We start from the raw sequence: 17,588 nt of genomic DNA, 5'->3' as shown, positions 1-17,588 counted from the left end.
GGGAATGACTCATATCGCCAAATCATATTGTTTCCTTGCAGCCCAGTAGCACATGCTTTGCGGCCCGGTGATTGGGGACCACTGGCTTATAGGACAACAAAATTAATCTCAGATCATCATAATTTATATCCAAGGATGCTATCTGTAGCCAAAGGCTGTGATATGTACACTCAGTGGCCATTTTATCAGGTACACCCATCCAACTGCTCATTAATGCAAATATCTAACCAGCCAATCATATGACAGCAAACCAACGCATAAAAGCATGCAGACATGGTTAGAGGTTTAGTTGTTGTTCAGACCAAAGATCAGAATGGGGAAGAATGTGATCTAAGTGACTCTGACTGTGGAAATGATTGCCGGTGCCAGACGGGGTGGTTTGAGTATCCTAGAAACTGCTGATATCCTGGGATTTTCACACACAAAAATCTTTACAGCACAGATTCCCAATCTGGGGTCCACTGACCCCTTGCTTAATGGTAGGAGTCTATGGCATAAAATAGATTGGGAATCCTGCTCTAGAGTTTTAGAGAATGGTGCAAAAAAAGGAAAAAAAAAAATCACCCAGTTCTGTGGGTTTCAGGCCATAAGATATAGGAGGAGAAGTAGGCCATTCAGCCCATCGAGTCTGCTCCACCATTCACGCATGGGTTGATCTAATTCTTCCAGTCATCCCCACTCCCCTGCCTTCTTCCCATACTCTTTGATGGCCTGGCTAATCAAGAACTTATCTATCCCTGCCTTAAATATATCTAATGCCTTGGCCTCCACAAATGGCAACAAATTCTAGATTTACCACCCTCTGACTAAAGTAATTTCCCCGCATCTCTGTTCTAAATGGATGTCCTTAAATCCTGAAGTTATGCCCTCTTGTCCTAGACTCAACTACCGTGGGAAATAACTTTCTCATATCTAGTCTGCTTAAGTCTTTTAATATTTGGAATGTTTCTATGAGATCTGCCCGCATTCTCCTGAACTCCAGGGAATAAAGCCCAAGAGCTGCCAGACGTTCCTCATACGGTAACCCTTTCATTCCTGGAATCATTCTCGTGAATCTTCTCTGAACCCTCTCCAATGTCAGCACATCCCTTTGAAAATAAGGAGCCCAAAACTGCACACAATACTCCAAGTGTGTTCTCACGAGTGCCTTATAGAGCCTCAACATCATGTCCCTGCTCTTATATTCTAAACCTCTAGAAATCAACCCCAATATTGCATTCGCCTTCTTCACCACTGACTCAGTCTGGAAGTTAACCTTTAGGGTATCCTGCACAAGGACTCCCAAGTCGCTTTTCATCTCTGCATTTTGAATTCTCTCCCCATCTAAATAATAGTCTGCCTGTTTATTTCTTCTACCAAAGTGCATGACCATACACTTTCCAACATTGTATTTCATTTGCCACTTCTTTGCCCATTCCCCCAAACCAGTGGTCTCCAACCACCAGGCCACGAGCATGTGCTACTGGGCCGCGCAGAAACGATATGATTTGGCGATATGAAACGATATGAGTCAGCTGCACCATTCATCATTCCCTGTCATGCACTGTTGAATTTGAACACCCCCCCCCCCCGCCCCTAGTTGGCCGGTCCGCAAGAATATCGTCAATATTAAACGGGTCCACGGTGCCCAAAAGGTTGGGGACCCCTGCCCTAAACTATCTAAGTCTCTGCAGGCTCTCTGTTTCCTCAACACTACCTGCTCCTCCACCTATCTTTGTATCATCAGCAAATTTAGCACAAATCCATTAATCCCAAAGTCCAAATCATTGACATACATCGTAAACAGCAGCGGTTCCCAACACCAACCTCAATGGAACTCTATTGGTAACCAGCAGCCAGCCAGAATAGGATCCCTTTATTCCCACTCTGTTTTCTGCCGATCAGCCAATGCTCCACCCATGCTAGTAACTTCCCTGTAATTCCATGGGCTCTTATCTTGCTAAGCAGCCTCATGTGCAGCACCTTGTCAAAGGCCTTCTGAAAATCCAAGTACACCACATCCACTGCCTCTCCCTTGCCTACGCTGCTTGTAATTTCCTCAAAAAATATATAAACACCTTGTTAATGAGAGAGGTCAGAAGAGAATGGCCAGACTGATTCAAGCTGACAGGAAGGTGACAGGAACTCAAGTAACACAAAAACTTGAAGTGGATGGGCTACAGCCTCAGAAGACCACATGGGCTAGCCACTGAATATTTACAACCTAATTAAACAAGTAGTACTGTGGCAGCCCACACACACGGGACTCAAACTGCCATCGAGAGCTGCGGGCAGACACTCGGTAGCGAGTTTGTAACTACCCGCTTGGGGCGGACCTTCCGGGGACAGTCTGACGTCACGTCCGCCCTGCAGGTCGCAGGGGCCCATGGGAGGGGAGATTTAAGCTCGCGTTTTTGAATTAGTAAAGGCATTCTGAGTTCAGTTCTCTCTGCCTCCGTGTGTTTCAGTACCGCGTTTGCGCACGACTACACTGGTGACCCTGACAACGTGCCCAAGACAGCCCACATCACCCCGTTCGGCTTGTTCGAATTCCTGAGGATGCCTTTCGGTCTCAAGAATGCAGCCCAAACTTTCCAAAGGCTCATGGACTCGGTGGGACGCGGCCTGGATTTCGTTTTCATTTACTTGGACAATATCCTGGTGGCCAGCAGTTCGCACCAAGAGCACATGGCACATTTGCGCCAGCTCTGCCAATGCCTGAGCGACCACGGACTGGCAATCAATCTGGCGAAGTGCCAGTTCGGGCTGAATGAGGTCGACTTCTTGGGCCACAGAGTCAACCGACATGGCGCAGTTCCCCTACTGGACAAGGTCCAGGCCATCTGCCAGTTCTCTAAGCCCAGCACGGTCAAGGGCCTGCAGGAGTTCGTAGGGATGGTCAACTTTTATCATAAGACCCTTGTTCAGCCTGATGGCCGGCAAGGCCCAAAGAAGTGGCATGGGACATGGAGTCCACAGAGGCATTCGAACAGGCCAAGGAGGCGCTGGCAAAGGCGGCCCTCCTAGTGCACCCGAGAGTCGATGTACCCACGGCACTCACAGTCGACGCTTCTGACACGGCAGTCGGCGGAGTCCTGGAGCAGCTCATTGAGGACCAGTGGCAACCACTCACTTTCTTCATCCAGCACCTAAGGCCACCAGAGGTGAAGTACAGTGCTTTCAACACAGAGTTGCTAACGTTCTACCTGGCTGTCCGGCATTTCCAGTACTTCCTCGAGGGAAGGGAGTTCACCGTGTATACGGACCACAAGCCCCTCACCTTCACACTGGCCAAGGTATCGGACCCATGGTCGGCTCGGCAGCAGAGGCACCTGTCCTTTACATCAGAATTCACCACGGACGTCCGCCACATCGCAGGGAAGAACAACGTCGTCGCCGACCCACTGTCTCGCCCCTGCCTCCACTCAGTAGGCATTTCATCCTCAGGAACAGACTACGCAGCACTGGCGGAAGCACGACGGTCGGACACTGAGATCCCGGCTTACCGCACCGCCGTTTTGGGGCTCCAGTTGGAGGATGTCTCCATCGGCCCGGCAGCGGATCGACTCCTGTGCGACATGTCTACCGGCAAACCCCGACCCGTGGTACCAGCAGCATGGAGGTGCCGGGTGTTCAGCATGCTGCACGACCTGGCCCACCCGTCCATCCAGGTGTCCATCAAGCTAGTAGTGGACAGAATCCTCTGGCACAGTTTGCGCAAACAGGTCGGACACTGGGCCAGGACCTGCGTACACTGCCAGACCGCCAAAGTCCCGCGGCACGTGAAGGCTCCCCTCCAGCAGTTCCAGCCGATGCACAGGAGGTTCCAACACATCCACATGGACATCGGCGGCCCCCTGCCAGTCTCCCAGGTATACCTTTACCATGGTAGACAGGTTCACCAGATGGCTGAAAGCCGTACCGTTCGCAGACACGTCCACTGAGTCCTGCACCAGGACGCTCATTGCAAACTGAATCGCCAGGTTTGGCCTCCCAACAGACATCACCTCCGAAAGAGGGTCGCAGTTCACGTCTAGTTTGTGGACAGCACTGGCGCAGCTCCTGGGCACCCAGCTGCATCACACCAGTGTACCATCCCCAGTCCAACGGTTTGGTACAGCGATTCCACCGGCATCTCGTCGGCCCTGATGGCGTGCCTCAGGGGCCCCAACTGGACAGATGAGTTTCCCTGGGTCCTACTGGACATCCGCACAGCCCCCAAGGAGGACCTGGACACCTCCTCGGCGGAACTGGTCTACGGCGCCCCCCTGACGGCCCCAGGCGAGTTTGTACCAGAGGCCCGAGGTTTGGAAGAAACTCTAGCAGCGGTGCTAACGAGGCTGCAGGACAAGGTAGGGACCCTGGCACCGGTCCTGACCCCAGGCATGGTCCCACACCATGCTTCACCCCTAAAGACCTCCAAGACTGTGAGTATGTTTTTATTCACAGGGGCATGCACGGCCTCTACAGCGGCCGTACGAGGGACCCTTCAAGGTAAACCGGCACAACGGAACACGTGTGTCGTGGAGGTGGGTGGCCGGGGAGAGGCTTTTACAGTGGACCACCTCAAACCGGCACACTTGGACATTGAGCAACCAGTGAGGGTACCCGCACCGCACCGTGAGGCCGGCCACCCAGGCAAGCCACACAGACTGGGGGCTCCACTCCCCCAATGGATGTTTCTGGGGGTGGTGGTGTGGCAGCCCGCACAAGCGGGGCTCCAACTGCCATCAGGAGCCGCGGGCAGACACGCGGTAGCGCATTTGGAACTACCCGCTCGGGGCGGACCTTCCGGGGACAGTCTGACGTCACGTCCGCCCCACAGTTCGCAGGGGCCCATGGGGGGGGTGGGGGGAGGGAGATTTAAGCGCGCGTTTTTGGATCAGTAAAGGCATTCTGAGTTCAGCTCTCTCTGCCTCCGTGTTTCTTCAGTAGTGCATTTGCATGCGACTACAGTAGCAATAACTAAAATGAAGAGCCAATACATAACTCTTAAACTTGTTTAGATCTGATTACCTCAATCCTATCACCTTCTTCCATGAACAACAGGAATTCTGCAGATGCTGGAAATTCAAGCAACACACATCAAAGTTGCTGGTGAACGCGGCAGGCCAGGCAGCATCTCTAGGAAGAGGTACAGTCGACGTTTCAGGCCGAGACCCTTCGTCAGGACTAACTGAAGGAAGAGTTAGTAAGAGATCTAGCTCTTCCTTCAGTTAGTCCTGACAAAGGGTCTCGGCCTGAAACGTCGACTGTACTTCTTCCTAGAGATGCTGCCTGGCCTGCCGCGTTCACCAGCAACTTTGATGTGTGTTACCTTATTCCGTGATCAGACTTTTAGGTTTTTAACCTAACCAAACAGAGTTATTGCAATTATATTATTAAAATCATGAAGCTCAAACTTAAATAGAATGTACTTTACTAGACATTTCAGTGTTGAACCAATCATAACTTGACTTTGTGCTATTATTAATTTCTTCTAAGGTTCTGAAGGACACTGGAGCTATTAATCCTGTCAGATAAGCAACTGGATCAACTGCATTACCGTGCCGTTGTTAGTGAGCAGTGAAAGAGGAAACAATGCAGAGAAATTACTGCTTGCACTGTGGTAATCCAGAATAGCTCAAACTAATGCCACAGCCCAGCCAGAGAGTATTAGCAAGCGATAAGGAATTTACCAGGTCAGAAAAAGACAAAAAATGCGGGATAAGTACTTGTTTGCTCTCAAAATGAAATTTTTTCATTTTCTTCAGCTTTCTCAGAATATCCCACCTTCTTCCAGCCACATTCTGTATCTTTCCTTTCTGTTCTCAGTGTTACATGCTGTTTAATATTGCAGAGGCAACACAGTACATTTGTAATTTTTTCAGAACTTCAGGCGAGAATAAAATCCAAGATTCATGATCAAAAATCAAAGATATTTGGAGTAATATGTAATTTCGTCAGCCCCTTCTAAACTAGTTCAAATTGGTACAGGAGCCTTAGGTCCTGCACCACCAGGTTCAGGAACAGTTATTATCCTTCAACCATCAGGTTCCTGAACCAGTGTGGATAACTTCACTCACCTCAACTCTGAACTGACTCACAATCAAGGACCCTACAGCTCATATTCTCAGTATTAGTATCACTATTGGAGATTTTTGTCCTATTTGCAGAGTTTGTCTTCTTTAGGTCATTCATCCGTCCTTGTGTGCAGTTTTTCACTGATTCTGTTCTATTTCTTTGTACTACTGTGAATGCCTTCAAGAAATCAAATCGCAGGGAAGTATATGGTGACAGTTCAGGAGAAAGAAAGGCCACAAGGGAGAACATCCTGGAACTGCCACAGCTAATAGTTTTAAAGCCACAAGCCTTTCACACAGAGGTCTACCAACAGATCCAAACTGCACCCACATGTTTGACTAATAAATAACATTGTTGAACTGGCAAAGCAAAGGACTGTGTACCAGCGAAGTCACCTTAGGCTGAGTTGCTTGCTTCTGTATATAAACTAATCAAGTACCTAACCCAATCAGAGACCGTACCTGGATTGTCCACATCAACACATTCATCGCTCTCCAACTGCTCTGAGAGAAGTTCTAATGAATCGGAAGCAGTTGCATCGCAGTCCAGTTCCACTCCAGAAGCAGCTTCCTCTGATTCTTCATTTGCAGTAACACTCGGTAGACTTTCCACTAAGCTCTCGTCTTGTACTGATGGGGCACACGGGACACTCCATGAAAATGAGGCAGCCAAGCGGGGGATTCTTCTTCTTCCCTCCTTTGTCTCCCGTTTACTCATGCTTCTGAAATTTCATAAAAGAGGAAATTAGCTTCTGCTGTTCGTAAGCATGAAGGTATGTATCTATAGTTCTGTGCAAAAGTCTGAGGTATGTATATATAAGATGTCTCTGATTTTTGCACAGTAGCATATTTGTCAACATGGAGTGGAGAGAGTGTGTAAATCTGGCGGGAACAAAGGATGTTGGGATTAGCGAGGGTGAAGCACCAGGGCAGGGGTGTGGGACAGGTGGCAGAGAAGGTGTGTTGGGGCAGGGGATACTACAGATGTAGACACACCCAGCTCTGAGACACCAGGCAAGGTCATTTGATTCCAAACAATTGGTTTATTTGACCATTACAGAATGTGTCTCTGATGCTTCCCTCTCCCTCCTCCTTTTCCCAACCAGGATTCCCCTCTCCCTGCCCCCTTCTCACTCTCAGTCAACAGCGGAGACTCGTATCAGAATCAGGTTTATCATCATAACAATACACACAAAATGCTGGAGGAACTCAGCAGGTAAGGCAGCATCTATGGAAATAAGTACAGTCAACGTTTCAGGCCGAGACCCATCAGCAGGACTGGAGAAAAAAGGATGAGTCCAGTCCTGCCAAAGGGTCTTGGCCCAAAACGCAGTCTGTACTTTTTCCATAGATGCTGCCTGGCCTGCTGGGTTCCGCCAGCATTTATCTGCATTACTTTGACTTACAGCAGCTGCAAATTTGATCAAGTTTATCATCACTCACATGTCATGAAATGTATTTTTTTGTGGCAGCAGTACAGTGCAATACATAAAATCTCTACAGTACTGTGCAGAAGTCTTAGAGCAACCTAGTTATGTATATATGTGCCCAAGACTTTTTCAGAGTACTGCAGGTGGGGCTTTTAAGTTTAGTTAGTATAATGGGAACTTGTATGTACAGGTGTCCATAACTCAAACATTCTCTTACCAGGGTGGCTTGTATGAAAAAAATGACTTGTAATAATGGTGTATCTTTGTGTTCATTAAATTACATGCAATTTGATGAACTACATTCCAAATTAATCTAAATGCTAATACACTGTATAACACGAATTACTAATCAAAGCATTATATCAGACAGCAAGCAAGAAATCTCTAGGTATATTTTTCGGGAGCATGGATAATTAATTGGGGTCATATACCAAAGATATAACATGCCAAATGGATCTCAGAAAACAAGTTCATTTTGGGAGTTGCTACATCAACAGTATTGACTGAACTTCTGTGCACTTTCAAAATGCAATTGACGATGATTATTAATGTTTAAAGGACACACGCACACACACCCCTACACAGATAATGTCTCACACACAGACGTACTTTTTGACGCTAAATGGTTTTAATAAAGTACGTTGCAAATGATTTGCACAATCCTGTTCACATCCGCTATCTAACCACAAGCTTTGCAAACAATCCCATCCGAGTTAAATATGAATTGGCATTCCCATTCATGTGTTTTGAAACCGAACACATCAGAATAAATACTGCGTAGTTTGTTTTATAATCAACGCCCGCTGCAAACGAAGTCCGGGGCACCAACTCACCTGAACCACACCCTCGCAAAAACCCGCCAACAGGAAGTTACCCAAATCCCGCCTTCCGGTGCAGTCTAGCCAATCAGCGGTGAGCCTTCTGATTGACGTGACCACGTGACGTCAGTCCACGTGGTGAGGCGTCGCCGGTGCGAAGGTAAGTTCCTCAACCATCTCGTCAAGGAGGATTATCGGACATTTAAATCATTTTCGTTTTCTTCATGTAGACATTACATGGTGATCTCATAAGGATATTTTATATAACTGCCCACCAGCATTATGAATATAATTCTTGCACTGATTTTCCTAAAATTACTGTTAATAGTGACTATCCAGTCTATTTGGAGATACAACAGGCATCAGCTGCTGGAGTCTGCAGCAACACACCAAGGTGCTAGACTCATCGGGCCAGGCAGCTCCCGAGGAGGGAAAAGACCAAGATCCGCCCTCAGCTTCATCATGGGCATTAGCCTCTCCAATCTCCGGAACATCTTCAAAAGGCGTGCCTCAACAATGCAGTATCCATCATTAAGGACCCCCATCACCCAGGACATGCCCTCTTCTCATTACTACCATTGGGAAGGAGGTACAGAATCCTGAAGGTAAACACACTCAGCCATTCAGGAACAGCTTCTTCCCCTCTGCCATCCAGTTTCTGCATGGACATTGAACCCATGAACACTATCTTGCTATTTTTATTTTTTTGCACTACTTATTGAATTAACTACTTAATATATACAACTTACTGTAATTCACATTATTCTCTCTATTGGTATGCATTGCATTGTATTGCTGCCGCAAAGACAATAAATTTCACGACATGCCGGTGATATTAAACCTGATTTTGGTTCAGATTCTGACTCCGAAGATGATCTGCTGAAACTGGAGAGAGTTCAAAGAAGGCTCATAAAAATGATTTCAGGATTGAATGACATCATATGAAGAGCATTTGATGGCTCTGGGCCTGTATTCATTGGAATTCAGATGAATGAGGGGTGACCTCATTGAAACCTATCAAATGGTGAAAGGCCTTGATAGAGTGGATGTGGAGAGGATGTTTCCTATGGTGGGAGAGTCTAAGACCAGAGGGCACAGCCTCAGAATAGGGGGGGCGTCCTTTTAGAAAGGAGATGAAGGGGAATTTCTTTAGCCACGAAGTGGTGAATCTGTGGAATTCTTTGCCATAGGCAGCTGTGGAGGCTGTCTTTATGTATATTAAGGCAGAGGTTGGTAGATTCTAGATCGGTCAGAGCATGAAGCGATATGGGGAGAAGGCAGGAGATTGGGGCTGAGTGGAAAATGGATCAGCCATGATGAAATGGACGATGGACCAAATTGCCTAATTCTGTTCCTATGTCTTATGGTCTGATGGTCTTTAGGAGCATTGATGTATAGCGAAGATCTCAGGGTGAAAATAGCTCCCTGTAAGTGGCAACACAAGTAGGTAAGCTGGTAAAGAAGGTGTATGGCATGCTTTCTTTTAATGGTCAAGGCAGTGAGTATAAAAATTGGCCTCATGAGGTATGCTTCAAATATTTGAAGTGTTGCATGCAATTTTCGTTACCACACTATCCTCTTCTTCCTATAGTTTAGCAAACAGAACTGCACATAATACTTCAAATACCTGGTTTGATTACTCTGGGCCTGTACTCACTGGAGTTTAGAAGAATGAGGGGGATCTCATTGAAACATCTTGAATATTGAAAGGCCTAGATAGAGTGGACATGCAGAAAATGTTCCCTATAGTGAGTGAGTCTGGGACCAGAGGGCACGGCCTCAGAATAGAAGGACGTCCCATTAGAACAGAGATGAGGAGGAACTTCTTTAGCCAGAGGGTGATGAATCTGTGGAATTCTTTGCTGTGGAGGCCAAGTCATTGGTTATATTTAAAGCAGAGGTTGATAAGTTCTTGATTTATTCGGGCATCAAAATGTACATGGTGTATTTCCATACTTATTGATTGGTAAAGGTGCCAAAGGTTACAGGGAGATGGGGTTGAGAGAAATTAGAAATCATGTAAAGATTTGTGAAGCCAATTTTTTCACCAAGTTTATAATGCCTGGAATGCTGTGCCAGGTGAGGTAGTAGAAGCAAACACAATATCAATGTTTTAAGAGACATTTTATTCAAGCACATCAATACATGGAATCGAGGGAGACAGACCATATGCAGGAACATGTAATTAGTTCAATTGGCATCCTGGTTGGTGCAGACAAGGAACTTCCAACTTCCATCCCCTAAAGTAATTCTCCATATTCCCACAAGACTGTCTTTCAAGGACTCTTCATCTCATGTTCTTGATATCAGAATCAGAATCCTTTATTATCGCTAAGTATGTGGACACATACAGGGAATTTGATGCCGGTTTCCTTGAGCTCTCGCTGTACAGAATCAAAAAGCAAACAAAACAATAGTGCAAATAATCGTGAACTATATACAATGAAGTCTACCTGTGTATGTACAGGTGGACTTGGTTTATAATAGACTAAAATTCAAGTGTTCATAAGACTGATGGCATACGGAAAGAAACTGTTCTTGTACCTATTTGTCCTGGCATACAGTGATCTAAAGCGCCTACCAGAAGGAAGGAGTTGGAACAGGTGATGTCCAGGGTGTGATGGGTCTACAATGATGCTGCTTACTCGCTTCCTGACTCTAGATGCATATAAGTCCTGGATCGAGGGCAGCTTCACACCAATAATCCTTCCCGCAGCCCTGACGGTTCTTTGGAGCCTATTCTTGTCTTGTTTGGTAGCTGATCCAAACCAGACAGTGATGGACGAACAGAGAACAGACTGGATTATTCCTGAATAGAATTGAATCAGCAGCTCCTGAGGCAGGTTGTACTTCCTGAGTTGACGTAGGAAATACAACCTCTGCTGAGCCTTTTTGATAAGAGTCCGTGTTGGGTGTCCACTTCAGGTCCTGGGAGATGGTGACAGCCAGAAACCTGAAGGTCTCCACAGCAGACACAACACTGTTGAGTATAGTGAGTTGGGGGAGTATTGGGGGGCTCCTCCTGAAGTCCACTTTATGTATTTATTCTTATTATTTTTTTCTTTTGTATTTATGCAGTTTGTTGTCATTTGCACTCTGGTTGAACGCTCAAGTTGGGCAGTCTTTCACTGATTTCGTTTTTATTATTATTCTGTAGATTTATTGACTATGCCCACAAGAAAATAAATCTCAAAGTTGTATATGGTGACATATATGCACTCTGATAATCAATTTACTTTGAACTTTGAATTTTGTTAGGTACAACTCAAAAAGGTCTAACACTTACCAAGCATGATTTCTGTTTCGTAAATCCATGTTGACTCTATCTTGCTATGTGGCTTGTTAACACTCCTTATTAATATATTCTAGTATTGATTTCCGACTGACTGATACTAGTTTTCGCTTTCTGCACTTCCTTCAATAGTGCGATTGTATTTGCCACCTTCCATTCTTGGAAGCATTCTATAATCTATGAAACTTTAGAAGATTAAAAAATCAATACATTTGGTATCTTAAAAGCCACAAGGTCCTGGGGATTTATTGAATTTTCATTCCATTAATTTCTCCAGAACTTTCTTTTAATTTTGATGCTAATTTCAAAATTCTTTTCATCTTTAGAACTTTTCTTCATTATTTCAGAATCAGAATCGGGTTTTAAAATCACCAGCATGTGTCGTGAAATTTGTTATCTCAGCAGCAGCAGAACAATGCAGTGCATGCAGTAAATATAGAGAAAAATAAGTCAATTACAGTAAGTATATTAAATTGTTAAATTAAAAAGAGTGCAAAAACAGAAAAAAGTGAGGTCTCAGTGTCCACTTAGAAACTGGATGGCAGAGGGGAAGAAGCTGTTCCTGAATCGCCGAGTGTGTGCCTTCAGGCTTCTGTACCTCCTTCTTGATAGTAACAATGAGAAGAGGGCATGTCCTGGGTGATGGGGGTCCTTAATAACGACGGTCCTTTCTAAGGCACCACTCCTTGAAGATATCTTGAATACTACAGAGGCTAGTACTCTTGATGGAGCTGACTAACTTTACAATTTTCTGTAGTTTCTTACGATCCTGTGCAGCGAACCCCCCGCACTCCTAGACAGTGATGAAGCCTGTCAGAATGCAATCTACGGTACACCTATAGAAGTTGTCGAGAGTTTTAGGAGACACACCAAATCTCCTCAATCTCCTAATGAAATATAGCTGCTGTCCTGCCTCCTTTATAGCTGCATCGATATATTGGGTCCAGATTAGGTCCTCAGAGATATTGACACACAGGCACTTGAAATTGCTTACCGTCTTCACTTCTGATCCTTCTATTAGGATTGGTTCATGTTTCCTTGTCTTACCCTTCTTGAAGTCCACAATCAGCTCTTTGGTCTTACTGACGTTGAGTGCTAGGTTGTTGCTGCAATACCACTCAACCACAAAATAATCTGCAGATGCTAGGGTCAAAGCAACACTCACAACATGCTAGAGGAACTCAGCAGGTCGGGCAGCATCCATGGAAACGATCAGTCAACGTTTCGGGCCAGAACCCTTCGTCAGGACATCACTCAACCAGCTGGTATATCTTGCTCCTATACGCCCTCTCATCACCACCTGAGATTCTACCAACAGTAGTTGTATCATCAGCAAATTTATAGATGGTATTTGAGCTATGCCTAGCTACACAGTCATGTGTATATAGAGAGTAGAGCAGTGGGCTAAGCACGCACCCCTGAGCTACACCAGTGTTAATCATCTGCCAGGAGGATATGCTATCACCAATCCGTACAGGTTGTGGTCTTCTGGTTAGGAAGTCGAGGATCCAATTGCAGAGTGAGGTAGAGAGGCTCAGGTTCTGTAGCTTTTCGATCAGGACTGTGGGAATGATGGTGTTAAACGCTGAGCTATGGTCAATGAACATCATCCTGACATATTGGTATTGGTATTGTCCAGGTGGTCTAAGGCCATGTGAAGGACAATGACATAGCGTCTGCCGTAGATCTATTGTGGCAATAGGCAAATTGCAGTGGGTCCAGGTCCTTTTTGAGGCAGCAGTAGATTCTAGTCATGACCAACCTCTCAAAGCACTCATCACTGTAGATGTGAGTCATTAAGGTAGCTCACACTGTTCTTCTTGGGCACTGGTATAGTTGTTGCCCTTTTGAACCAGGTGGGAATTTCCAACCATAGCAGTGAGAGGTTGAAAATGTTTTTGAATACATATGCCAGTTGGTTGGCACAAGTTTTCAGAGCCTTACCAGGTACTCCAACAGGACCTGTGGCCTTGCAAGAGTTCTCTCTCTTGATAGCTAGCCTGACGTTGGCCTCCAAGACAGAGATCACAGGGTTACCGGGTGCTGCAGAGATCCTCATAGCTGTGGTTTTATTCTCCCTTTCAAAGCGAGCATAAAAGGTGTTCCGATCATCTGGGAGTGAAGCATCACTGCCATTCATGGTGTTGGGTTTCACTTCATAGGAAGTAATGTCCTACAAGCCCTTCCAGAGCTCTTGTGCATCTGACCTTTCATGGAATTGATTCTTTGCTCTTGAAATAGCCCTCTGCATGTCATTCCTGGTTTCCTTGTTCAGGTATTTCTGGAAGTCACTCTTTCACGTCTTTCTTTTGAAGATGCACACACAAAAACGGCAATTTAATATCTCTGTTGCTACCTGTCTGATCCATAAGGAGTCACCTAAATCTGCCAGTCTTTTCTATTGATATGAAAGAAAGCTTTAACAGTCAGTCTTTATCACTCTCATCAGTTCATTCCTGTCTTCAGTTTTCAATTTCCGTAGTATATGTCCTGGTCTTTTTTCACTGTCTTTTGAAATCTTCCTAGTCCTCACACTTACTGTTCTCTTTGGCAACATTATAAGTATTTTGATTATTGAATACCATTTTTAAATACTCTTGTTAGCATTTAGATCATTTATCCTATTGGCTTTTGTCTCTTAATGTGATAGATCTGAGTGGCCACTTTATTAGGTATCTCCTGGATGAAACCGGGGTGGCAGGGTGAATATACGTCTCTACCAAAGAAGGTGTAAGGCGCTCCTTCCCTCCGCTAGCCTGCAGGTCACCCTTGGGCAAGGTGTAGCACCTGCTTAGCCCCCCCGATTAGGGTAATATGAACAGGTGGTGGATGGTTGTATGAGCAGCTGGTGCATATCACAAGTCCTGGTTATGTGACCTCTGACGTCAGGCAGATAACCACTGAAGAATATTGATAATGGCTGGGCTCACACGTATTGTAAAGATACTGCTCTGAAGAAGGCAATGGCAAACTACTTCTGTAGAGACGTTTGCCAAGGACCATGATTGCCCACATCACATAACACAGCACATAGCAAACGAACATACGAAGTGGTCACTGAGTGTATGTTTGTGCTTCTGCTGCTGCAGCCCATTTGAGGTTCGATGTGTTGTGCATTCAGAGATGCTGTTCTGCACACCACTGTTGTAACGTGTGGTTATTTGAGTTACTGTAGCCTCCCTGTCAGCTTGAACCAGTCTGGCCATTTTCTTCTGACCTCTCTCAATTAACAGACATTTTTGCCTATGGAACTGCCCTCACTGGGTGTTTTTTTTTGTTTTTCACACCATTCTCTGTAAACGCTAGAGACTGTTGTGCTAAAAGTCCCAGGAGATCAGCAGTTTTTGAGGTACTCAAACCACCCCATCTGGCACTTACAATCATTCCACAGTAAAAGTTACTTAGATCACTTTTCTTCCCCATTCTGATGATTGGCCTCAACCACATCTGAAACTCTTGACCATGTCTGCATGTTTTTATGCATTGAGCTGCTCACGTGTGATTGGTTGATATTTGCATTACCGAGCAGGTGTACCCGTGTACCTAGTAAAGTGGTCACTGAGTGTATTGTGGTAAACTATATATAAGTTAATTGAACATTGGCAATTTCTTGTCTGCTACGTAATCTGCTATATCCAATTCTTGCCACATACCTTCTTAGTTTCATTTAGATCACCAAACATGGTTTCAGATTGGACTGAATGTATTTCTACCTTTATATAAAATATTCTAATGTATTATGACTACTCTTTCAAAAGGTCCCTAACTTTTAAAATTATTTACATCTGTTCTCATTTCCACAATTAACCTATTACTCAAATTAATCACTCAGCATATTCTTCTAGATAACTATTTTGAACACACCATCCACGCAGTTAGTGTTAATTTGGTTTGCTCAGTCTCTACAGGGGTGTGCGGGGTGCCCAGGGAGGGGTAGCACCTCTGATGAAAGACCTGCTGAGTCCATTCTGGGAGCAGATGACTCACCTTTGGCACCAAGTAGCTGTTTGCATGTGAGAGCAGCCACACCCCGGTACGTCACTTCGACAGGCGGGCTAAACCAGGTGAGGGTAGCCAACAGCCTCATACCCTGATGAGTTAGGGACTTGCCTGTCCCAGCATTCAAAGTCAGTTCCAGTGGACTGGGCAGATGACATTTAGAGTGAGATCTAACAGCCAGGAAGGCGGTTCTGCAATGCACCACGGAGAGCGAAAGGCATGACTAGGCTCAGAAGACGTTACGGTCATCCACTGCAACCAAGGAAGACCCCAGTTTGTGACGCTTGTTAGTACCACTGGACTTGAATTTCCAAGGTCAAGAGAGTGGAACTGCCCCAGTGAAACTGCAGAAGATCGTGAACACGGCGCAGCACATCACACAAACCAATCTACTGTCCTTGGACTCACTTTACACCGCACGCTGTCGGAGCAGTGCTGCCAGGATAATCAAGGACACGACCCACCCAGCCAGCACACTTTTCGTCCCTCTTCCCTCCGGGAGAAGGCTCAAGAGCTTGAAGCCTCGTACGGCCAGATTTGGGAACAGCTTCTTTCCAACTGTGATAAGGCTGCTGAACGGATCCTGACCCGGATCTGGGCCGTACCCTCCAAATATCCGGACCTGCCTCTCAGTTTTTTTTGCACTACCTTACTTTCCATTTTTCTATTTTCTATTTATGATTTATAATTTAAATTTTTAATATTTACTAATTTTTACTATTTTTAATATTTAATATTTGTGATCCGGGGAGTGGAAAGCGCAGAATCAAATATCGCTGTGATGATTATACGTTCTAGTATCAATTGTTTGGCGGCAATAAAGTATAAAGTATTTCCACTTTAAAAACTCTGCTGCACAGGTTTCCTGTCACTGTTGGACACGACAGACAGCTACCATCAGTCTCTACATAAAGTTGACTGTGACTGTTGTACTACACTTTTTAGAGTAACTTTAATTTCTTGATATATACTCTACACTGGATTCCAATTACTCTTTGGGAGCCTGCGCTGGAGTCCCACCAATGTGTTCTGGGATTGTTATTTCAGTTTTATCTAAACTAACTCTACTTTTGAAACTTATAAACTAAAATGCTTTTTCATCTGCCGGCTTCATTGAATCCTTTATTATTAGGGCGACTACTACTGCGGCCCCTCATTAGTTGGGGTCAACCATAGATGCTGTCTATGAGATACACAGCCTGGCAGTACAATATGGAAAGCAAGCTGTTGTCCATGTAGTAGGCTCCCCATCTCCATGCCAGTTACCCACCTTTGCCCCTTCTCTTGTCAGTAGAAACGGTTTTGCCTGGCTTAGTAGCTAAGCCGCACGTGAATGCCAGGAGGTGGGCTTGGTTGTCAGAGGCCATTAGAGACACACTCCATTGGGAGAGTTCATTGGTAGTGGGAGTTTAACCCAATTACTATGCCCAGCTATAAGAACCATAAGGAACCTAATTCTACTTCTACTAATATTACTCTTACATTTTGCCTCACTCTTCTAAAAGTTAAATATCTTTGAATACTTAACTCCCAACCATGATCACTTTGAATGTAGCCTCATCTCCATGACGATGCATAGATCAGATCCATCTATTTCCATTTGTGGCTTGAATTGGTTTACTTTGTTTTTGAATGCCACATGTACTGTATTCACATGAAGAGCCTCTGAGTTTGACTTTTTAATCAATATACCCCTGCCCCTACGTCTTTTGGAGGTGTAGAATCTGTGGAAATCTCTGCCCGTGGAAGCAGTAGAAGCTACCTTCTTAAATGTATTTAAGGCACAGTTGGAAAGATTTATGGACAGCAGGGGAATTATGCAGAAAAGGCAGGTAGGTGGAACTGAGTCCATAGCCAGATCAGCCATGATGTTATTGAATGGCAGCTCAGGCTCAACAGGCCAGATGGCCGACTCCTGCTCCTATGTTCTTATGCATACTCTTAAATTGTATGCTCTTTTCCTTCTTTATACATTCTGGGTACTCTTATCGATTTTGCTGTCCTTCAT

General features: G+C 45.2%; 1 protein-coding gene across 3 annotated transcripts in view; it reads right to left on the bottom strand.

Moving 5' to 3' along the window:
- The window catches only part of adad2 (adenosine deaminase domain containing 2), an 82,186-nt gene extending 75,424 nt beyond the window's left edge, over window positions 1–6,762 (bottom strand). For all 3 annotated transcript variants that reach the window (XM_072269806.1, XM_072269808.1, XM_072269807.1), the window contains exon 1: window positions 6,504–6,762. In XM_072269806.1, coding sequence (XP_072125907.1) covers window positions 6,504–6,759 — 256 coding nt within the window. In that variant the 5' untranslated portion in view covers window positions 6,760–6,762. The remainder of the gene's footprint in view (window positions 1–6,503) is intronic.
- Between the last annotated feature and the right edge of the window lie 10,826 nt (window positions 6,763–17,588).

Source organism: Mobula birostris, chromosome 10 (genome assembly GCF_030028105.1).
Source record: "Mobula birostris isolate sMobBir1 chromosome 10, sMobBir1.hap1, whole genome shotgun sequence".
Classification (NCBI taxonomy): domain Eukaryota; kingdom Metazoa; phylum Chordata; class Chondrichthyes; order Myliobatiformes; family Myliobatidae; genus Mobula; species Mobula birostris.
Note: the sequence above shows the minus strand (reverse complement) of the source record. Positions and strands in the feature narration are given on the sequence as shown.